The sequence below is a fragment of the Nelumbo lutea genome, chromosome 1 (assembly GCF_056320005.1).
Source record: "Nelumbo lutea isolate HS-2025 chromosome 1, American lotus-T2T, whole genome shotgun sequence".
Classification (NCBI taxonomy): Eukaryota; Viridiplantae; Streptophyta; class Magnoliopsida; order Proteales; family Nelumbonaceae; genus Nelumbo; species Nelumbo lutea.
In genome coordinates, this window is record NC_142684.1 from 106,188,872 (window position 1) to 106,213,543 (window position 24,672).

The following is a 24,672-nucleotide window of genomic DNA, read 5'->3' on the forward strand; positions in this document are numbered from 1 at the left end:
AGTTGAGCATGTTTCTCCTTAACCCTACTCTCCCCTTGAGGAGAAACATGGAAGAAGGGTTTGTTCTCGAAAAAAGGACACTTCCATGGAGACATAATACTTGTGATAGACAAAGATCAAAGTATCAATAGCCCTTTTGAGAGGAAGAATAACCTAAGAAGACACACAAATAACCTAAGATCAAAGCATCTTAGAGGACGAGTGTCTACAATGTTCAATTGACCCATTTGACACTGCAACTCATTTATTGACATAGACTTAAATAACTCTAGAAACACAATTTTAAACGACTTAAAGGACAAATGACCAAGATGACTATGCCATAAATAGGCTTGAATCTTACTAAACTTACTTGTAGACTCTAAAGTAGCAAGGCCAGTTTAATTCTCCAACACGTAGAGACCAGCCACCATAGTACCTCTACCAATTGTCTTCCCAAAGCTCAATTCTTGAAACACATAAGAAGGGAGAAAGTTACTAAACAATTTAAGGGGTGAGTAAAAATATTGCTAATGGAAAGTAAATTAATAGGCATTTTTGGAACATGTAGCACATTAGAAAGCGTGAGGCCAAATGGGAGATGGTTCCTTAACAAGCTATGGTAGAGAACAACTTATCAGCTTGTCTCTCCTTGCCTCTCCCAGAGAGGAGGTTATATGCCTGAGTCATGTTGGACTCACCCATCATGTGATTTGAGGCACCAAAATCAATGATCCAAAGAGATTCAGATGTGTGAGATGACACATGGAAGGCAGTGGCAGAGTTACTTGATGTAGACATAAAGGAGGTAGATAAAGTAGGACCAGAGTCCACCCGACAAAGTGTCCTACCATACAGTTCCAAATGGTTACGGAAAGAGTTGATTATCTCTTCCTTCGGATCAGAAATTGAACGACAATCCTGACATACAAGTGTACAACAGGCACGTAGTCTCTTGAGTTGCCACACTTGTTGAATTATACTTTTTTTTTTTTTTTTTTTGGCTTTGCTGGATTGGCTTCTTATTCTAATCATTTGATATTTTACTCAACTCCTAAGCCCACTTTGACTTCCCATGGAGGTCCCAGTCTCTCTAGTGTGTCTAGACATATGATAGTGAGTACACCAAAGTTTGTCCTTGTCCTCCACTCTTTTTTAGGAATGACCTGTCTTAAAGGAGTTACCACCATTTTCACAAATCAGAGGTCTCCACCAAGGTTCAAAATATCGTTACATATTGGCCCGTGTTGGCTGATACATATCATATCGTGGCCTTCCTGATACACCCCTAGAAGGGGTGTTTTGGGTCAGACCATGGTTCAGAGGGTAGCCGGGCCTTAAACCAACCCCTCTGAACCAGATTCGAAAAAAAAAATAAAAAAACACAAAAAAAAGCACCAATACTGGCCGATATGCCTTACCGGTGTATCTGCCTGTATCATTACTTTGAACCTTGGTCTCAACCACAAAAAAGAAATCTGGTATAGGACACTCCGCATACCTGGCAAGACAAGACAGCACTACTGGGGGGCCAGAAACACAGAGCTACAGTGCCGGGTTCTCCACCAGACCCAAAACACGGCTGTTATCACAATGAGGTCACACAATTATCACAGTCACCAAACTGAACTTACCACTTCTGTTACTGTCACTACTGATCATACTTGACCAAAAAACACCACCCATCTGGGTATGACTGTATAAGAAGGACCACGTGATCCATACAGGTGTTAAACACCACAAAAAAAAAACTTCACAGCATCCTGTCCACCACTAGCAAACAGCTATCTTGGCACACAAACCAAGAAATAAAAGGAGAAGGAAGATCAAGACTACTCCCAAATCAGTCTAATGTGATTTCTCCTGAGATCAATCTGGATATCAGCAAGGAAGGGGGAAAAGAAAAAGGAGTGAGAGAGGAGAGAAGAAGTGAGAAACTGAGATTTGGAGAGGCAAAAATCTCTGGCTGGCAGCATCAGCTTTCTATTATATAGTAGGGCAACATAAATAAACCAATAACAGTAAGCGAAAAGGTCACAGTACTCCTGCAGCCCGTAATACATTAAACATTAACAGTAACACTCTTTATTTGCTTTTGTATTGATGAATTTTATGTGGGCTCTCGTAAACGAGATGTCAATGTTGGATTTCTTCACTCTATTTCTTTAGAGGTATTTCTAAATGGCATTTCCTTTTTCTTCTAACTTATTTGACACAAATGAATAAGTACACACTGAATTCATTTCTAGTTAAACATTACTTAGTAACAAATACTAACATCTTAGACGTATTTTATAGTTATATAGTGTTATGATCAATGTTTTAAAAACCAAATGCAGATCAACCTGGTTTTGTTTTTGGGGGATGGATCACTGGTTTGGTTGTCTGGGGAAAACATGTTGGACTATTACACATAATGGTAAATCTAGATCCTTAGTTCAGAATAACTTAAAAATATGTGTGAAGTAAGAATGAAGGGGGTTTGCTCGAATGGGTTGAATGACAGGAGGTCACTAATTGCTGATTTATGGCAACTTGTAAAATTGAAATGAACTATGTCCCATGACTGTGTTGAACAGCTCAGGGGTTTAAATGTCTAGGTTGAACAGGTTTTGGCCATATTGTTATCTTGGTGATGGGTTGAAAACACTGGTTAGAATTTAAAAACTTGTTAACTATTTTATAATATATATTTTCTATAGATGTGTCCACAAATCCAAATATTTTCATCATTCCGCAAAATCAGATGTTTGGACATATGGGTTGCTTACTCCTTTGTCGATGTGCATCTCCATGCAAACACTTGTTGATGTCCTTCAATTGAGTGTTTGGGGTTCTTCATAGGCATAAATATCTTTGATCTAAAGCTACCTTCTAGTTATTGTCATCGTTCCCCATTAGATTTCTGTTTTAAAGGAATTCAAATAGTATATTTAGGATTTCCTATCTAGTTTTTGTAGAAACCTAGTAGCTATAGGTTTCTAGGATGAACCAATATGTTTCAGGAGCAAGTCTTGATTATACTGTGTCCTGTTCCATGGAATTTAAGTGGGAAGTCCTGTAGCTGCACTCAGAATACATTTTTTAATAGTTTTCTACATTAATATCATTTCTATCATTGTTTACAGTTTAGAAACATGTAGAAAGGAAAAGAACAGTATTAGAATATGGGAAGTATAAGGGGGTTTACAAGAAGACACTAGTATGATACTATGGTATGTCAGATTGTTAGTGCATTACTGCATGAAAAACGCTAGAAAAAATCTATGACATGAATTGTGTACCCTAAAGAATAAAGAAAAAATCTTTTTTTTTTTTAATAGAGAGAAAGATGATGATGTGTCAGAGAAACAAGTAAAGGTCGGTGATGGTTCAGCTCTTAATAAGGTAAAGGAAACTGATGTTGGATATCAGTCTATGGGGGAGAATCTGATGAAAATGAAGAACAAAAGGTGCATATGTATAATGGAAAGGTGGAGTTGAGTAAATTTATTTATTGTGAGTTGGAGATAGAAGCATTGGTTGTCTTTTACATAGGGCAATAAACGCGGCCAGGAGAGTATTTCAGATGCAAGAGGAAAGAGAGGATTCCATTAGTGGAAGAAGAAAAGGAGAATAGAGGATGTTGAGCTTGGACTGGGTGGTTGTTGTAGATTCAGAAAGGGGCAGTGTGTAGGATGATGATAGAGGTGGATTGGAATGAATTGGGGAGGGGGTAAGAGGGTTGTTTGAATGTATAATGTTGGATCGTAGCAAGTTGTTGGTTGATAAGATTGGCAAGATGGTATGTTGCTTTCTGTTGGCAGTTGGTTAAGGGTGTGCAAGGTTTTTGATTTTGGGTTGTTCTTTGTGATGCCATATCTCCCATGGATGTAGCTATCTGCTTTTTGCTTTTTTTAGTAAATCTTTTTATTTAGTATGAAAAGTAAATCCTTAGGAGATCTTTTTATTGCAGTTATTCACATATAAATTCTATAAACTTCATGCTAACCAAGCACTATATGTACTGAGTTACACTAGCGTATAATCTTTCTTCTTTCTTTTTAATTTATTAGGTGTCAAACTCATCCCCTAAAGAATTATTGGACCATCAGACTCAGGAGTTAGGGAGGTATGCTTTTAATTGTATTGGATTATTCTGTAATTGTTCTGAAGGTTTTAATTTTTCCATTTCTAGTATTCTCACACTTCTCTTGATTTTTTAGCAATATACATCTTGTATTTTTTTGGCAGGATGAATAATAGCAAAGGGCCTTCTTCGGATGTTCTTCCATTGCCATCAGGTGCTGATAAAACTGATAGTGCAGTTGCTCTGGTTAAATCAGGTTCCGAGAAAGTAAAGTCAACTCCAGCAGGAGAATATCTTACTGCTGCATTGATGGACTTTGATCCTGAACAATATGGCAGCCTCGCCACTGTAGCTGATGGAGCAAACAAGCTATTAATGCTGGTATTTTGAGTTAGTTTCATTTGCCAGCCTGTGACTATCTCTCAAAAGAAGAAATAACTGACTAATTTTAGCAAGGAAAATTAAAAGTAAGGTTATAAGTTAGAACTGATGTTAGTGGTAGAAATGGGCAATACCAAGTTAAATATTTTTCTGATGTCTGTGCAGTTGTGTTTTTTTTTTTGGATAAATAAATTATATTGGATTATAGCAGGCCATTTTTTCGAAAAGAAATAAAAGGAAAAATTACTAAAATCGAAAAAACAACATACAATGATTGTTGATGAGAAATCACCCCACAAAACCTAAAAAAAAAGGAACCCAACACCATCCAAACAAATTAATGAGAACCACCCACTTAAACTAAACCACCCTAATAGAAACAAAACAAATCAATCCAATTCCCAAACAAAATTCCAATTAATGTTTCCAAGCCACTAGACCACCACCAATGCTTTTAACCTCCCAACGAACCTCCTTTCTCCCCAGGTAGATCAAACCTTTCCTGATGACGACTCCTCAAGCTCAGAAGCTCTGAACTCAACCATTCTTCTCAATCTTACCCCTTTCCAACACCATAAATGTTTTCCCTGCTAAATCCTCCACAGAACTGCCTTTTGGCTGCAGAAAAACTCTATAAATGAATTTACTTGATACAAACTTACCAGTAAATTGGCTTAGATTTATTTATTGAAAATTATTTGATCCATATGGAGTGGCATTTTTATATGGACATTTTTGTGATTTGACCAAGAACTTGTTTTTCGAGTTTAACCTTTCATGTGATGCAGAGATGCTTATCTGAATATGCTGTATGACTACTTGCTTCTATTATTGTTTAAGAAACTATTCACACATTTTTTTATTTTAAATAGAAATTAATCTTATCTATTTGATTTAGATTAGTCTCACATCTAATCTAAAATATTATCTAAATGATTAATAAATTAAATAAAAATGACTAAAATATTATGTTTGTTGTAGGACCACCTGCTCTGGTCTCAAACTGATATAGTATTGGAATGACCCAAGGGTGAACCCTAGAAGAAATAAGTTAGCTAGAATGGGGTTTTGGAATGATTTTAAGAAAAAGATGTATAGGTTGCTTAGGTTAAGAAGGGTCTCGGGGATGAACTGTAACAATTGCATGTTTGTCCCCAAACTGTGAAAAGTTTTGAATTGGGGATTGGGAAAAATAGGTCTAGTGTTGAAATTTAAAATGACTTTTTTTTTTGTCAAATTGTAGATTTGTCCTATGTAGATGTAAGTACTGATCAAATTTGGTGTAGTTCAGAGTACTAAAACCAAATATGGGCTGTGAAGAAAATCGGAAGTTACTTTGGGATGGGGTGGAAGAGAAAAGGAATCATTTGGTAAACTGGAGGACAGGGCTCTGCTTGGGAAGTGAATTTGTATGTATCAGGTTTCTCTTTGTACTTAAGTAGTTTGTAGCAAATATGGAAGAAACTCTCTTGAAAGGGGCAGTACTCAACCTTTTCTGAGCTACTTGCTTTATATCGTTGGGACGGTATCCTTCTTATCCAAAGCACCTTCAAGCCCTTCATTAGATTTAGACTGGGTAATGGCAATCAAATCATATTTTGGACTGATCTCTGGTGGTTTAATAAACCCCTATCAGAATCCTTCCCTTATTCTTTTTTGTCAGAGATAAACAAGCCCCTGTTCTTCAACCATCCTCAGGGCTAACAACAACCTCACTTACAACTTCAATTTATGTAGAGCCTTTAGAGGTACTGAAATCTTGGACATCTCTTGTCTTCTCTCCTCAACTTCTGAAGCCTTTTGTTCCCTTCTCTCAAGACAAGCTAATTTGGTCCCTCACCCCAACAGGCCAGTTTTCCTCAGGCTCTTATTTCTATAAGCTTAGAGCTGATCCCCCTCCCCCTGCTTTCCTAGACAAAAGGATTTGGCTCTCTTCTGTTCCCACTAGAATTACCTTTTTTATTTGGGAGGCTTCTTGTGGCAAATGGAACACCTGTGATGTCTTGTAAGAGAAATTTCAGGGAAAGTATAAGAGAGAAGATCTTGTCCTTAATTTTTTTCCTGGTTGCTGGCCAATAAGCTGTTCTCAAGCTTTTAACAAAGATGGCTACTATGGAATTGGCCATAAATTTTGTTCAAATCCCCAGCTCCTTCCCCTGCAGTAGGTACCCTTTCCCCAGGAGGGAGTTTGGTTTTTTTTTTTTTTTTTGTTTTTTTGATCAGCAAAATGGGTTTATTAATTAATGTTTGAGAAAGATAGAAAGCTTTAGCTACAGTGCTACACAGTAGCTCAAAAACTCAACGGAAAAGTACCTTGCCCACCCTATTTTGGTTTTCCATCCCCCCTTCTTTTATTACCACAGATTACAAAATTGCCCAAAATAATATGGATCTGTCTGCTCCCTGTTTTGCTAGGACATCTACCAACTCATTTGCTGTTCTTTCTTTTTTTTTTTTTTTTATGGATGGCATTTGCTGTTCTTTTTACCCACAGCCGAAACTAGAGTTACAACTTTTTGCATGAAAGTCAAATTCCCTGAAGGCAAATCTATGTTTCCAAGTGGCTAAGTTGACTTGTTTCACCCAAGAAATGACCAATAAGGAGTCTCCCTCTACTTCGAGCTCTCTAACACCCAGCTGTAATGCTAGCTTTAGTCCTCATAATAGGGCCGTTATTTCAGCCTTACCCATGTCTCCAAAACCAATTGACCCTGAGAATAAGGCCACTACTACTCCTTGATGGTTCCCCCTATAGCTGCTCTCCCCGGATTGCCAAAGGAGCTCCTATCAAAATTTAGTTTCAGTTTATTTGGCTCTGGAGGTTTCCATTCCATTCTTACTGCTTTGTGTATATCTGTTTGTGTCACTTCAGTCCATTTCCATAATGAGGGAGAATGACTACTTGCAGTTTGATGGTAGCTTTAGAAGATCCTTTGTTTCCCCCACCCCAGCAGCTGGAATCAGTGGTATCATCCAGAACTTAAATGGAGACATTGTGTGGGTTTATAGTGGTCCAGTAACACTCCACTGATAGATTACACTTTAGCCCCTTAGCCCCTTAGCTGTTGACGGTGATTCAAGGAACATCATCAAGTGGGTAAAGGCATGGAGGAAGGACCATGGAGAACTATCGTCCTTGCTGAACTGTTCTTTCAGATGGATCCCCCATTAGCTTAATCATGCAGCAGATAATTTTGTATGGTTCTGATTCAATGCTTTCTTTATTGTTTCAGGCCTTCATTTTGTCTTTGAGGCCTTTTGTACATCTCTTATGTACATACTTGGGAGTAACAGAATTTGGGGTTTTAGGTGGATTTTTTAGATGAAACATAGTGAGATGAACATGAAAGGTAATAAAGGTCTATGGGGAGTGCCCAAGTATGAGACCAATTGGACATGGCTTTGTATAAAAGACAAAAACTGCCAAAATGGAAATATGTAAGCTTGAAAAAATTAGTTTTAGACTCCATGAGCACCTAGAATCACTCTAGGATTTATGTGAATCGATCAGCATGAGCATAATGTGCAGAAAACTCAATTTATTATCATTCCAATATCAGTCTCCACATTTTTGACTCCACATATTATCTACGTAATATATAGGAGTGTCTGATCCTACTAGAACTAGGAAACATGGAAATTACACAATTGCTACTATCATAAGAGAACATGCTAACTCGTACATGACTTCGCAAATGACTAAAGTTTTGAAAACAAACTAATTACAATCAAACAAATCTAACTGTATGGCTATGCCCCCATATAGAACATGTAAAGTGACCAAAGTATCCCAACAGTTTAAAGATATATAAAAATTTGGAGAATTCCAATTTTAACTCTGTCTCCTGCATCAGTATTACTTAAATAAAGTGAACTAGAAATGAGTTTAGTTTTATTTGTTGAGTACAATGACTTAAAAATGTAACTTCTAAGACTTGAACCTATGACCCCTGGGGAAAAAAAAGACACATCAAACCTACTTTGCTAATAATCATATTAATTTTATATGGATAAAATTATTATATTGTTGGATTTGGACCTACTTAATCACATTAGGTGATTCATATAGAAGATGAACATGTAACATAATGATTTCTTTCATGACTTGTGTAATATCAAGGTTCAGAGTATTGATACCCTTGAGATACAAATTTTTGTGTATTGAGAGTTTTGAATCATTGACACTCTTACTTATTATTACATTTTTTTGACTAGTTGATAGTGGAAATAGAAGATGCATTTTTTGTCTTTTAATGATTGAACATTGAAAGCTTTAAAAAGTTTAGACTTTTAATAAAGCATGTATTGGTGACCCTGAAAATCAATACTTATCTTATGATACACTGATAACTATTGATACCTTGAGCCATGTATAATATATTGATATCTAGATTCTGGATAATATTGTGACTTGTTTAGAATGACTTGTCAGAATAAATTCTTGCCTAGGTTCAATATGTCTTAATGGGTTTCACTAATGTTTTCTTTTTCAAAATTTCCTTTATTTTTGATGGAATGTTTCTAGCGGCATATTTTGGTGTTAAAAATGATTATCCACTCTTTTAAATTATTCTTGAAGATGATTGAGCAAGAGAGGAGGGCCAAATATCTCAAGTAGAAAAGTGAAGAAGAATGTTTGCCAAACTGGAATATGATAAGACTGGAAATTCAGATTGCATAAGATTGCATCTACTAGAAGGAGGAGAAACTCTTCTGAAAGATCGATAGTGAATGGAGAAGTGGTGGAAGAAAGAGTAAAATCAAGAATTCCATACTGGATATTTCGAAAATTTATACAAGACTGGAAATTCAGATTTAAGGCCCAAGTCTTTTTCGTTTTTTTTTTGTGATGCATGATTCAGACTCAAGCTTGATGGCCTAGATTTTGACATCATCTCAGAGGGAGTTAAAGGAAAAGGAAGTTAGAGAAGCAATCAAAGGAAATGGAAGGGGATGGGAGTCATGAGACTCCAGGACCAGATGGCTTCACCATGCCATTTTATAAACATTGTTGGGACTTCCTAGAGGTGGATATCATGCTTCAACAGCTTTGGAAAGGAGTTTAAACTCAACCTTCATCACCCTAATCCCATAGAAAGAAGGGGCAGAACAACTCAAAGATTATAGACTAATCATCATAATTTTTTTTTTCTGAGAAAGTAAAAATACATGAGAAGATGTTCAAGAAGGCTAAAGACTCAGAGTTATGCAGGAAGAGAGCTGTCACTGAAAAGGCAATCCCTGTGAACACCACCCTTTGCTAGACTATCAGCTGCAGTGATTAGCTCCCTAGGGACCCAGCCCAATTGTGCCTCCAAAGTGGAAATGACGTCTCTTGCTTCAGACAAGTAATGAGCTAAAGCCCAGGGACCACTATCAGGAACAGCTAAGCAATTAATAGTATTAGCAGACTCTCCTTTGATGGTGATATTCAAATAACCCAGGTCTCTTGCTATCCGGATACCAGTTAAGGCTGCCAAGGTTTCATCCTTTGTTGAAGAGGCTATCCCAGTTGGTCCACTGAAAGCCCAACTAATGTTTCCATCTCTTCCTCTAAAAAACTCCAAATCCTGCTTCACCTGGATTACGAAAGGCACTTACATTGGAACACAAGGTTATCTCCCCTTCCTCAGAAACCCTGAAACTATGGGGGGTAGTGAAGTACACATGTTTGGAATATAAAAAGTTTACTGCATTCCTTTGAAGATCAGAAATAGAGATTCCTTTAAAGTACTGTGAACTGGAAGTCCAAAGGAATCATCTATAGTTCTGTTGTTACAAACATTGTTGTTTCTCTCTTCCCAAATGCTCCAATGAGTAGCATGAGCAACAGATTGCCACAACGCCTTTCCTCTTTTACTGAAGCTTCTTCCCATCCATTGTCTTAAGAAGTCTGCCACATGTTTTGGGAAAATCCAACTATAATCGAAAAGGGTGAGGAAAAAGTTCCAAAGTTTTCTGGTTCCTCATAGTGAAGCAGGATATGGTTTGCTGATTCCCCAGTTTTTCAACAGAAGCAGCAGACACGTGGGGAAAAATAAGATCTTCTAAGGTTCTTTTTTTGAAGAAGGCTGTAAATATTGATTCTCTTCAAGGTGGATTCCCACACACACCAAGCTCTCTTGAAGGGGAACTAATAATGTGCGTGCTCTTTATCAATTAAAGTCTTGAAGCAAGACTTGGTTGATAACTTACCTCCTAGGTGAAGGGTCTGGACTTGAAGGTCAGATTAGTGATTTAAAAGGCGTGCCTCAAGTGCGCCTAGGCACACAAACGAGGCACATTTTTGGGTATGCACCTCGCCCAGGTCCCTTTCAAATGGTGCACACCTGGTGCGCCTGATGTGCCTTGTGCCTCAACCCAGGCGTGTGCCTTTTTAAAATTCGGTGCTTTTTGTTTTTTTAAAACTCTTGTTCGGGCTTGCTTTGAGGGGCATGGTACAAAGTGACTCATAGAATCAAGAATGCAATATGTTTTACATCACTTTACTTGAAGTAACGCAATTGAGGAAAAAAAGAGATTGTGGGTTTTACATGCTTGAAAATGCTTTATATGCTTGCTTTTATTTTAAAATTTTCATTTGAATACACTTTACATTGGTATGTTTATGTATTTTAATTTTAGATAATGGGTTTTTTAAAACATTTATTTTAAAATTTAAGTTTATATTTTTTATGAACATTATGTTTATTTTATTTTTTGAATTTTTTTACCTTTTTTTTTAAAACACTAGGTCAGAGGTGTTTGGGGAGAGATATACCTCTCTAAGGGTGTGCAGAAAACTAGTAACTTCACTGAGTTCCATGTCCTTAGTGGTCTTCTAAGGTCTAGATTCCAGTTGAACTAGGGAAGGGTTGAAGACAACATGGGAGATGTGAGCTTCTTGGTTTAGAGTAAGGCTGAAGAAACGAGGGAAGGAATTGGCCAAAGGTTGGTGTCTTTGAAGAAGTTGTAAGTTGAGATTATATCTTGCCAAGGGTTGGTGTCTTTAACCCGGTTCAAGTGAATATTACTATCCCAACTGTTGGCGTGCTTCCCATACTTTCTATTGATGACTGTAGTCCAAAGAGCATTTGTTCCTGAGGGAATCTCCACAACCATTTGCTAAGAAGAGCTGTATTTCATTCCTTCAGGTAATCTACTCCCAAGCCGCCACCCTCCTTAGGTTTGTACACTTGAGACCAACTCACAAGGTGAGATCCCTTTCCGTAGGAGCATATATAAAATCATTGCCAAGGTTTTAACAAAGAGGCTGAAACTGTTTTGGGAGTATCATTTTGCAGAGCCAAGTTCTTTTGTGGAAGGAAGGCTAATGGTGGATGGGGCAGTAGTAGCTAATGAGCTGATTGATTCTAGGTTGAGAAGTGGAAGGGCTGGTTTGTTATGCAAGGTAGACCTAGAGAAGGCTTATGATCAAGTCAATGCGATTGCTTTTGGATTATGTTCTTGCAAGAATGAAATTTGGCTCCAAATGGAGTAATTGGATGAAGGTATGTGTTACTACCCCTTCTTTTTCAGTTTTGCTAAATGAAACATCTTGTGAGAGTTTCAAAGTGACAAGGGGGCCCATTCTTATTGTTCCATTTTTCTGTGTAATGGAAGCTCCAAGCCAAAGATGAAAAGGGCTAAGTTTGGTGGTTTCATAGAAGGTTTTGCGGTGGGAAATGAGAGAGTGGAGGAATCTTCGCTTCAATATGCGGGTGAGACCCTTCTTTTTTGTAATGCTTCTCATGAGCAGCTGCAATATATCATGGTTGTTCTGAGATGGTTTGAAATTGTTTCTAGATTAAAAGTAATCTGCATAAGAGTGAGTTGATAGCCATGGGGGAGGTGCAGGATTAGCCCAATGGGCAGAAGAGTGGGGTTGTAGGGTGGGAAGACTACCTATAAAATACTTGGGAATGCCTTTGGGAGCTAAATGCATCTAAAATCAATTTTGGGACCAATTGTGGAAAGGATTGATAGGATATTGACATCTTGGAAAGCCAAATACCTTTTGTATGGAGCAAGGTTCAAAATTTTGATATGCATCATATGGGTGGCCTCCTGATACGCCCCTACAGTGGGTGTTTCGGGGTCTGACCTGGTTCAGGGGGTAGACGTGCCTTAGACCGACCTCTCTGAACCAGCTAAAAAAACTGAAAAAACAAGCAAGCCAAGATACAGGCTGATACACCCCAACTGGTGTATCGACCTGTATCAAAATTTTGAACCTTGGTTTGGAGGTAAGCTTACTTTGTTGAAAAGTGTATTGTCCTCACACCTCATGTATCTTCTATCATTATATCCAATGCTGAAGAAAATGGCAGCCATCATTGAGAAGAAAATGTGGAACTTTTTATGGAGAGGGTGGAAAGAAGCAAAGAAATTTCATTTAGTTAATTGGAATGAAATATGCAAGCCTAAAGCTCAATGGGGTTTGGGAGTAAGGAGGGTGGAGAATATAAATATTGCCTCTTTAGGTAAATGGTTTTGGAGATTTGGGGAGAGTCAGGGAGGGATGTGGAGAAGAGTGGTACAAGATAAACATGGAATTAGAAATTTGGGTTGGACCCTGGGTGTTTCCTATCAGTCTTTGGAAAGGAATTGAAAAACATATCATGATTTTAAAAAAGGAGTGAAGTTTAAGATTGGAAATGGGATGCATGTGAAGTTTTGGAAGGTTGTTTTGTGCGGAGGCCCTGTTTGAAGTTTTTATCTGCTCTTTTTGAGTTAGCAGTGGATAAACAGGCTAGAGTGGAAATGCCACATTTGTTGTACAGCAATCAAGTGGAAGCTGGAATCCTGATGGAAGAATATGGCACTCGGTGAGAGAGCAGGAAACTTCACTGTGAAATCTTTATTTTTTATTTTTTACTTTTGGTATTGGGTGATACACACCTCAAATAACCCCTAAAGTTGGTGGTTGTGGGAATCGAGTCCACGTCCATGCTTGACTGTTCACATGAACAATCAGTCCCTGTCAACATTATTTGATGCAAGAACGTTCCCACAAAAATAACATTTTTTATATGGACTGCCTAAAAAGAATCGTACAAGGGACAACCTTTTGCTAAATGTATGGTGTTGGATTCAGCAGACTGTGTTTTGTATGGAGGGAACTCTGAATCGGTTGACCATCTATTGGTACATTGTAAATTTTCTTATGATGTTTGGGTCAAAGTTTGGGATTTGTTTGAAGTGAGGAGCTCCTGTCCAGATTCAGTGGTGGAATTTGTTAAGGGCTGGAGGGTACAAGGTTTAAGTAGAAAAGGGAAGCTGGCCTTGAATGTGGTTCTGGCTGTAGTTTTTTGGAGCATTTGGCAAGAAAGAAACACAAAGATATTCAGAAATGAGAGCAGTACAGTGGATTCAGTGTTCCAGAAAAATTTGGGGAAAATGTTTTCTTGGTTGGCTCCACATAAATTGTTTAAAAATACAGTGCTGCATGGGCAGCTATTGTTTATTTCCTGTGTAAAGCTTCTTGCTGTACATGGTGCTTTTTATTTTACTGATGTACTACTCTCAAAAAAGTATCATTATAAAGTAAAAAAAGATGCTTTTAAAATGATAATATCATTTAAAATATTAAAATTGATTAAAGAGAAAACAGTCATACTAAAACAAATTATTTGGATGATATGTATTTACCTGTTAATTGGAAACCTTATATTGATATAACTGGCAATTTTAAAGTCAATATAAAAGATATCATAGAATTTGAGAATATATCAAGATATATTCTAGTAATATTACTGTCCACACCCATGGGAATATGCCAATATTTTTTCAATCATGCTTGTTTGTTCTGATTTAAGACATTGATAGTGACTAGTTGTCAGTTATGGTGGGTGCATTCTAGTCTCCTCCCGCCACACTGATAGAAAAAGAGGGGTGGGGGGAGAAAGCTTTATCTTTTATCTCTTTAAATGATCTTACCAATTGGATGTGTCTTTGGCCAGCCAGTGGTAGTATACATTATATATATATTTTTTCTCATGTCCTTAGTTTACTGCACTTTTCTTAGTAAATTTTGTTTATCTGTTACCATTAAGAAAAATGAAAACAAAATAAATTGGTCAATTACTGTACTTCAGGTTTTGGCTGCAGTAATTAAAGCAGGGGCAGCAAGAGAGCATGAAATCCTTGCCGAAATCAGAGATGCTGTTTTTTCGTTTATTCGTAAAATGGAGCCTAGGAGAGTGATGGATACTATGCTTGTATCTCGTGTTAGAATTCTGTACATAAGATCTTTGCTTGCTAGATCACCTGAACTGCAATCCATCAAGGTAATGGAACATAAAGTTGCACTACCTTCTCTTTCTTTTAGTTTGATTGTTGAGAATATACTTGTTAGTGTTGCATCTCCTACAGTTATAAAGGTGGGTGAATTGCCTGCTGTCTTTTGTTTCGTAGGTTTCTCCAGTTGAACGCTTTTTAGAGAAAGCCAATACTGGCCGCAGTAGGAGCTCCAGCAGGGGCAGTAGTCCCGGCAAGTCTCCTGTTCGTTATGACTCCAGTACAAGAACTTCTCTGGTTGATGAGCACATCCATGGTTTTAAAGTAAATATAAAGCAAGAAAAGAAGTCCAAGTTCTCATCAATCGTCTTGAAACTCCGAGGAATTGATCAGGTACCTGTAGTCAACTCTTCTGGTATGCTTTTTGGCTCATCTTCTGTTTTATAGAGGTGAAACATTTTATCGTTGTGTCTACCACTCTATGTTTATTAATATTGTAACTTAATTGCACATTCCTATGTCAATTTTTTTCAGTGTTTCATCGGTTTTTCCAGTATCATTTTATTCAACAGGAAAAGTTCTTCCAACTTCACTTTCAGTATGGTGCATATATGTTGTGTTATGCATAAAAAAATGAAAATCATTTTCATCTGACCTCACCTTGAATTCACTCAAAAGAAAATAAATTAGAACGAGTGACTGTCCTAGGTTATTTTTTAAGGTAAAGAAAATACATAGTTGCATTACTTGGTATTCACTGGTGTAAGAACATCAAACTTAATTTTGATGTGTGTTTGTCTAGGTGATGTGCATCTGTCAGATATTGATAAACTGTATATCTATTGTAATGATATTCTCAGTATTATGAAAGTGAGATGCACAGTTATAGCACAAGGTTTTCGTATAGCTTGTAGCATGATCCTGAATGAAGTAAGCAGTTTTTTTAGAAAGGTAAAGTCTAATTTCATTAAAATCAAAAAATGGCCTCCGTACAATGAGATGCTGTACAAGTATAATCCATTAGGGGCATGCCAAAAAATTCACATCCAAAAAAGAAGAAAGTGTCATTTTTAAATACATTGTGTATAGACAACCAGCTTCTATGTTCATCTTCTGCCCTATTTATCATCCCTGCTTCCAGTGATGCTTGGTATATGCAAATGTAAATTATGAAAGAAATAAAATTCTGTTGGCTCAATAAGTTCGAGTTCCATATTTATCAAAAAAGTTTGAGTTATTATTATTAATGCAAAAGTTGTAACTTTGGACTTCAGTTCCTACAATAGGTTAACGAATTTAAAATTTTGACTTCAATTTCTACAACACAGTGTATTACATTATTCAAGCATAAAATTCAAGGGTAATTCATTAAATAGCTACAAGCCAGTTGAGACACACTTGGGTTCTGATGAGGCTGAAACGAGCCTAACCAACCAAGGGAGACCTTTTAGAACACTAGGTGTTGTTATTTCTTTGTCCTAGCTCGGTTTATAGAGATGTTTCAACTAGATGTCAGCTCTAATCTCTCCTTGATGGGGCCTATTAAGTCTGTATGGGCTATGAAAGTTATATCGTTGACGGAGATCCTTAAGATTGTGCTAGATTTGAGAAGTGATGGACCAATTGGCCTTTGAAGTGTAAAGAATGTATTTGCTATTTTATATTATATAAAGTATAACATAAATTTTATACATATATTTTTCCATATATCATATAGATTTGATGTTCTATTTTAAATATGTCTAATATTTTATATTTAAAATATAGGCAGGAACGCAGCCCAGGCCCATGTAGTTCTGGGCCTAGGCTATACCCTTACCATAGGTGCTAAGCTCGGTCAAGCCCATGATTACCCCTACTTCGAAGGCTTACTGATCATCTGATGAGTTACGAAATCATAGAGAATTTGTTGACATGGCTCTACTGCACAAGGTAGAGATGTAGGACCACTATAACTCAAAAATGATTCCATGATGTTATTTATTGACTGAAATAAGGTTTAGGGATGACCTTAAGATGAAAGGTAGAGATACGTTTGGAAGTTCTGAATTGGAAAATAGGTCTAGATTTTGAATTATATTATGAAATTCTGTTTGTGGATTTGTCCTAGATGTATTTAAGGGGTGACAAAATTTGGGAGTGCCCAAATATGGGATCAATGGAACTTGGTTTGAGAAAAAGGCTTGAAAACTACTGAAATGGGAAATTTCAGATTTCAATATAAACTTTAAAGCATACCTGGATCAATTTTGGGTTTCAGAATAAACTCCCTTAATGCTTGCAAAATTTAGAGAGAAGATGGAGAGAGGAAGAAAAACCTAGGAATCACTCACATGGCTGAATCATCATCGGGTTTATGAGAGTCGCAATAAGCATAGCAAGCAGAAACAATATTCAAATTTCATTCCCATACAGTCTCCATAGGGTTTATGAGAGTCACAATAAGCATAACAAGCAGACACACTTACTGAATTGTAACTATCATAAGAAAATAGTAAATCCTAAATGATTTAACCTATGACTGCAATTTTAAACATAAACTAACTATAAGAAGACAAATCAAACTCTAAGGCCAGATACCCCCCTTCCCCCAACAGACATGTGAAATGATCAAATTACTCCTGTTGTCTAAAACTACAAAAGATGCATAAAAAGATTCACTACTAAAGCACCTTCAAACTTTTACTAGTTTTCCAAATTGAAGCTGTCAATCACCTAGGGTTCCAATGCAATATCAAAAAGTTTCTTTGTTTACTTTCTTTTGTTTTATCTTTTTATTGTAGCATAGTCTTGTCAAGAGTGATAGGTCTTTAGTGCCATAAGAATGCAGGCAAGGTGAATGGAAATGGGGAGCCTTTGGGAATTTTATTAATAGAGATAACTCCAATGTGCCCTTTGAGGATTCTGTTGTGTGTTTATCTCTGTATATGCCGTAGGGGTATTGCCCTATATATACTAATAGAGGTGGCACCAGCTCTACTTTTGGCCCTCATTCTTTTTCTCCTCTTCTCTCTCTCTCTCAGTTTTCTTTCTTTATCATTAATAATATGGTATCGGAGCAGGCTGTGGGGCTCTGAGGACAGATTGAGATTTTATTTTTCTTTTCCCTCTTGCTCTCTTGGATCAAAACACACCTATAGATTACAGATCTGATCTGAGACAACTGTAGGGCTCCCCATGTGAATAAACTTCCTGATCTGTGGCAATTGTAGTCCTTATTGTATTGCTTTCTTATTTATTATTATTTTCACTTCAGCCCCACAAGGGCCTCTCTGAAATTTCTGTAATTTCATTTTCTATATAAAGGACCCTTGGGGTAGGGTCGAATCATCCATTCTTCATCCCCAGAATTTTGTATTCTGCTCTAGGTCTGTTGACATGGTATCAAGTAGGATGCTCTTTCCTTGCTCATTCGTTGGGCATATTAGGTGTTTTGGCTGGTATTAGGGCTCTTCTAACCCTTGTTCCTCTTGAAAGCTTCTGTCTGGAAGGATTTCTGACCAGCTGTGTCGCCCAGAACCTTCTTCTTTCTCTCAGAAAATCTGCAGAAACTGACAAGTCTTGGAGGAGTTCTGGTTTTCTCTCCTAGGCGGCAGCAGTTTTGTTTTCTTCCTCCGACTGTGTACTGATTTCTCCTGGGTGGCAGCAGCTTTTCTCTTTGTGGTTCAGTTTCGAACAGTCACAGATTAAGGAGTCTCAATGGTCTGGCTGCTTCCTCCCTCAACAGCAGCAGTATTCGAACCTGGTTTCTTTTTTGACTTTGGAACTTCAACCGACATCAGGTCCTCTCTTCAAGCTGATTTGGAAATCTTCTCATTTCAGGTTGGTGTATCACACTATTGTCATAATCGACTGATATCAGTCCTTGGAACCCTAGTTTTTGTGCTGCCCTAGGGTATTTTCTTCTCTTTGTTATCAGTCCTTGGAACCCTAGTTTGTGCTGTCCTAATTCTGTGATATTTATTGGAGGACTTTTTATTCTTCTCTAAAGTTTTCTGCTGAAGTTGCCTTGGATTTGTCTGTATTTCTTGCCTCAGCCCTCATTTTTCTTTTCTGTAGAATACTGTGTTCAGCTGAAGTAATTTTTCTGCCTTGTTCATTGCTGATTTGAGTACTTTTCCAACATCTGTACTGCTATTCTGGGTTGTTTTTTTGCTCATTTATGATGGCTGAAAAGGTGGATTTTGTCCTTGTAAAATTTGATGGAACTAACTACAATATGTGGAAGTTCCATTTTGATTTCTATATTGAGGGTAAGGGACTTGAAGGTTACTTGAATTGGACTGTATGTAAACCTGGTGAGGCTGAGGCTGATAGTAAAGCCTATACACAATGGAAGCTTGACAACGGAAAGTTAGTCTCTTGGATTTTGAGCTCCTTTGTGCCTCACATTAGTGTTCCTCTGAGAAGATTGAGGACTGCCTATGAGATGTATGCCTACTTGATAAAGGTTTATCATTAGTCCAATCTATCAGGGCAAAAAGATACAAGAATACTATTCAGGCACATATTGGACGAGGGAATAAGAAATCTGGTGGAAAGGACCCTTCTAAAACTCAATGCTATGAATGTAAAGGATATGGACATATAGCCTCTCATTGCAAAAAGAAGAATGTTTGCACATATTGCAAACAACATGGATATATCATTCCAGATTGCCCAATTCGTCCACCCAAGGAACCCATGAAGAAGAATCGACCACGACCTTATCAAGTGTTTGAGGGATGAGTGTCCAATACCCCTATTGCCAAGGGAGAATCCTCTGCTTCCATGAATAACGAAGTGATACAACAATTGGTATTTTCTGCCATCTCATCTGCCTTTTCTACTAGCGGCCTATCTGGTGAGTTCTTTGGTTATTGCTCTTCTCCCGTTTGGATAATTATTCTGGTGCTACAAATCATATGACTGGGGCCTAACCTGGACCTTCAAACAGATTATCTAAGACCAACCATAGACACATTTGTCGCTGCTAATAGTGAGAAACTTGACATAATTGTGAGTGATGACTTGTGTATCAAACTTCCCCCTTGTTAAAAGGTTGTTGGTTCTTTAAGTATAGTACGACAGGGGTACTATTGTAAGTTGTAACTTTCTCCTATTATTTTTTATATCTTGTCGCCCTAGTATAAATTATTAAAAGCTGGCCCGCTAGTAGAACTTTTGGCTCTCAAATCTCTCTTCCTCTTTTCTTCTCTCTTCCTCTTTTCTTCTCTCCTGCATAACATGGTATCAGAGTGGGACTATCAGATATGAACTTAGAGATCGAGTGAATTGTTTCCTTCGCACCAAATTTCCAGATCTGCTGTCCTCATCTATTGTTTAGGTGATTGAAGATCCAATTTTTTCTCACGCATTGAAATAACCTATCTCCTTCCTTTTTTTCTGGTCGTGCGCTAGGGCAAAACCTGTACTAGGTCTACTGGTTGGATGTGAGGTGATCAACTTCTTTTTCTTTCCTTATTTGTGGGGTCGACTGATCCCTGTATAAACTGTAGGTCGGTGAATACCTTTTGTGTGCTGCGATAGCAGCTTTTATGGTCAATCTAAAGGTCAGAGAGTGACTTGTAAGTTCTGTAACAGCACCTCTGTTTGATGCGTAGATCAAGAGATGACATGTATGCATTGCGACAACAACCAGTTTGATTCTGTAGGTCAAGGGATGACTTGTTAGTGCTGTAACAACACCCGTGTTTAACAAAAAAGGTTGTGTTTCCGAAGGAAAAAAGGGGTTCCTATCTCCCTTGGTGTTAGATTTTTTTTTAAGGTTTTGTGCCCACTTTAAAGAGTTTTTGAATCTGTAACCATGAGCGGTGAAGATTCTTCTACATCCGGTGTTTCCTCAATGCAGAATGGAATGAGTGGGGGTGTGGACCTATCCTTTCCCATGGCTGTTATTCCTCTCAATGGCTTAAATTATTTAGAGTGGTCAAGAGGGATCAAGTTATACGTTATTGCAAGGGAAAAGATGAGATATATAAATGGGAGAACCAAAGAACCCAATTCTGGGAGTGTTGAATATGACAGATGGAACCAGGAAAGCAACATGGTCATGTCCTGGCTTTTACTATCTATGCAGCCTCAAATAAGAAGGAATTTTATGTAGGCTGAAACGACAAATGAGATATGGGAACAAGAAAAATCAACCTATTATGAGCTACGTCACTATGCAAAAATTTACCAGTTACATGTAGAATTGTCCACTTGTAAACAGGGGGGGGAGGTGCCTTTTGATGTACTATTCAGACTTGACCTCTGTCTGGAAGGAGGTAGATCATTTTTAGAGTGTGTACTGGAAGTGTGATGAAGATGCAAAATTGTACAAGAAACTTGTTTCCCAGCAAAGAGTGTTTGCTTTCCTCCATGGCTTGAATAAGCCTCCATACGAATCTATCAGAGTTCTCCTAGGTAGAAGGATCTTCCATTTGTCCAAGAAGTTTATGCTCTAGTACAATCAAAAGAAAATAGAAGGAATTTGATGAACAATTCTGGAGGGGATGCAGTTGTGTTGGCAGCGAAAGGGAGTGTTACTATAGGTGGGGGATATACCTTTAAGAAGGGGGACTCTTAGAAAATGGTGGATGACAAAGACAAACTGTGGTGCTCACTGCCAGAAACCCCAACACACCCGAGATACATGTTGGATCTTCATGGGAAGCCGAAATGGACTCAAGATTTGAGTAAGGTACAGGAAAGCACACTATGGCAAACATGGCTACTCAGGAGAATCAACCCCCATTACCATTGTGACTCCGCCACACCTCTGGATTTGACCCACGGGAGGATATTATTAATTCCTTCCGTGACCATTTAGAGTTCTATGGTAGAGAAATTTGTTAGATGGATGCTCCTCCCTCAACTTCATTTGCGTTTACATCAAGTAAATCTACCACAACTTTCCATGTAGCATCCCATTCCCTGGCACTCCTTGGATCATTGATTTTGGAGCGTCTAAACACATGATTGGTAAGTCCTCTTACTTTCAAACCTATCACCTCCTTTCTAGAAGAGACAAGGTGAGACTAGTTGATGGATCATACCCTATCATAGTTGGTCAAAGAACCATTTCTTTTCCCTTTGCCCTTACCCTGCCTAATGTTTTAGATGTCCTGAAATTTTTTATTAATTTGTTCTTTGTTAGTAGTATTACTAATTCCTTAAACTGCTCAGTGACCTTTTTCCCTTCTTACTGTGTGATCCAGGATCTGGCCTCGGGGATGACGATTGGTAGAGAATGTATGGTGGATGGTCTCTACATGCTGGAGAATAAGGCTCATTTTACAAGCACATAGTCTAAGAGTTAGTCTTGTAAGAGTCAGGTCTATTTATGGCATAGGCGTCTTGGTCATTTATCTTTTGAGTCTTTAAAAATGGTGTTTCCATAGTTGTTTGAGTTAGCGCCAGTGTTAGAATTTACTTGTCAAACTTGTCAATTGAGTAAGCAATGTAGAACTCAATTTTTTTTCAAAGAAAGCAAATCTGAATTTCCTTTCCACATTGTTAATTCTGATGTTTGGGGCCCTGTTACTTTACCATTTGAGAGTGGTTACAAGTATTTTATTTCCATTATCGATGATTACTCTAGATATACATGGGTATATCCCATGCGAACCAGGGATGAAGTAACAAAAATTATCTAAGACTTAGCGGATGATCTTACCCAATTTCAAACTGAAATTCAAATTATTCAATCGGATAATGCCAAAGAATATTTTCATAGTGATCTCACGGAGTTTTTTGCTTCACGTGGTTCACTTCACCGTAGCTCTTGTGCCTGAACACCACAACAAAATGGTGTTGCTGAAAGAAAGAACCGATACCTTTTGAAGTGGCCCAGGGGTTACTAATTCATATCAATGTCTCGAAACGTTTTTGGCTTGAGGTTATCCTTTGTGCTACCTATCTCATCAACCATATGCCCTCTCGTTGGTTAGAGTGCAAAGCCCCACATCAGCTTCTTTTTCCTAAAGCTCTCCTTTCTATTCCTCCTCATGTGTTCGGTTGTTGTTTTGTTCAAAATTTGCCACCCACTCGTGGAAAATTAGATCCTTGTGCTATTCCTTGCATCTTCTTGGGGTACTCTCTCACTCAGAAAGGACACCGGTGCTTTGATCCTGTCTCTCGAAGGTATCATGTTTCTATGGGGTACACTCAGGAGGAGTGTAGGAATGAGGAGAAACTGGTTTAGCTCCCTCCTCTTCCTGATCCTCCTCCCTTTCGTGTCTTATTTTGTCGTCACAAAGGCCAACCATGTTCAAGAGTTGTGGAGCACTTAGAAGTTGTACCACCAATGCCATCAAACTCTCAGGGGGTGGATCATGCCCATTTAGGTACCATGGTTCCTATTGATGTTCCTGAAGCTATTGCTATCGGCACTTCTGTTGCCAATGACTTTGACCATCCTATTGCTCACTGGAAAGGTGTTAGATCTTGCACCACTAAGCACTCCATTTCTCACTTAGTTTCCTATAAAAACTGTTAGTGCCGAGTATGTGGGGGTATTTCTGTCTTTGTGCTTATGTTTAGGTTGCTGATGTGTAAGATTATGTTAGATCTAATGTACCTAACTTAAGTAGGGGTACATGTGACTTTTCTACAATATATTAGTAATATAAAACAAATATGGCCGAATGGGAAAGTTGACTTTTCTCTCATTTGAACCAGACCTTTTCCTCCCTTTATTCTCTTCTCCTCTTCACCTCTCTCTCTCTCTCTCTCTCTCTCTCTCTCTCTTCTTTCTTTCCCTTGACTGTTATCAGCCTAACAGGCAGGCCGGATCCTAATATGGTATAAGAGCCAAATCGAGCAAATCGGATCTGCCCAGAATTCTATTCTCTGCACACCCAGTCTAGGGTTTTCTCTTTCTTTTTTCACCATCAGTGGGAGATAAGGGAAAGGGCTGAAAAGGAGTGATCGCCCTCTTCTCTTGGAGGTTTCTATGCCTCTAATTGTGCCGGCTGTGGCTGGTTGCTATGGTTTCTAAGAAGCCCTTCCCTAATCGATGAAGAGAAGAGGGCTGATTCGTGTGGTGCAGTGGGTGCCTTATGTTGTCTGATTCTTGTGTGATTAGCTAAGAGGTTCTATGCAATTTTTTTTGGTGTGAATCGAATGATAAGTCTGTTTCGGACTGTATGGTGGGATTTCAGATTGTAGTGTGCTAGGGTTTGTGCATTTTTCAGTATGATTTGAAGGGGGAGTGGTCCTGAAACAGTGTGGTGAAGTTTCAGGTAGTCGTGAGATAGGGTTTGTGGTGTAAGGGTGCAGTTTACAGCAATACTAAGTGCTGAAACCAGTGTGTTCAATGTGTAGTGTGGTCTAGTGTGCAGTGTGCCGAATTCAGCAATACCAGAATTCAGCAATGGGAGACAACAGTGATAGCAAGACTAGTGTGATGGTCCCTACTGGCTACCTGAATGTTCAAATGACCTCCATTAAACTGAATGGAGAAAATTATGTACCTTGGGCTAAATCTATAGAAGTCTTTCTTGATGTAAGGAATAATGTTAAACACATAAGGGAAGAAAAACCCTCCACCGATTCTCATGAGTATGATGATTGGGATCAAGAAGATACACAGATTATCACATGGTTATGGAACAATATGGAACTTATGATTAGTGTAAATTTCATGTTTCTTGATACTGCCAAAGAAGTGTGGGACCATGCTAAGAAGTTGTATTCGGGTCAAGACAATACAACCAAGGTATATTAGTTGTATTAGGAATACTTTAATCTGCAACAGGGTAATCGGATTCTTGAGGAGTACTGTGCTAGTATGAGAAACATTCGTAATGAATTGAATGTTTCACCCCTCACTTCTGATGTCAAAATTCAGCAACAACAAAGAGAACAACTTGACGTGACTTGATTTTTCTTTTGATAAATAACAGAGACTTTTATTAAAAGATAATAATAGAAAAGGTACAAAAGGAGGGGAAAAAATTCTTAACCCTCTCAAGAAAGCAATTCAGATTACAATGTTGCCCAGAAGAAATTAACACTTCCCACCCCTTGTTTGGCCAATG

General features: G+C 38.1%; 1 protein-coding gene across 3 annotated transcripts in view; it reads left to right on the forward strand.

The window, feature by feature from the left end:
* Positions 1-24,672, forward strand: part of LOC148876615 (kinesin-like protein KIN-14B) — a 131,206-nt gene that overhangs the window by 66,882 nt on the left and 39,652 nt on the right. For all 3 annotated transcript variants that reach the window (XM_088977228.1, XM_088977391.1, XM_088977309.1), the window contains 4 exons: positions 4,035-4,090; positions 4,213-4,429; positions 14,506-14,697; positions 14,825-15,040. In XM_088977228.1, the coding sequence (XP_088833354.1) occupies positions 4,035-4,090; positions 4,213-4,429; positions 14,506-14,697; positions 14,825-15,040 (681 nt within the window). The remainder of the gene's footprint in view (positions 1-4,034; positions 4,091-4,212; positions 4,430-14,505; positions 14,698-14,824; positions 15,041-24,672) is intronic.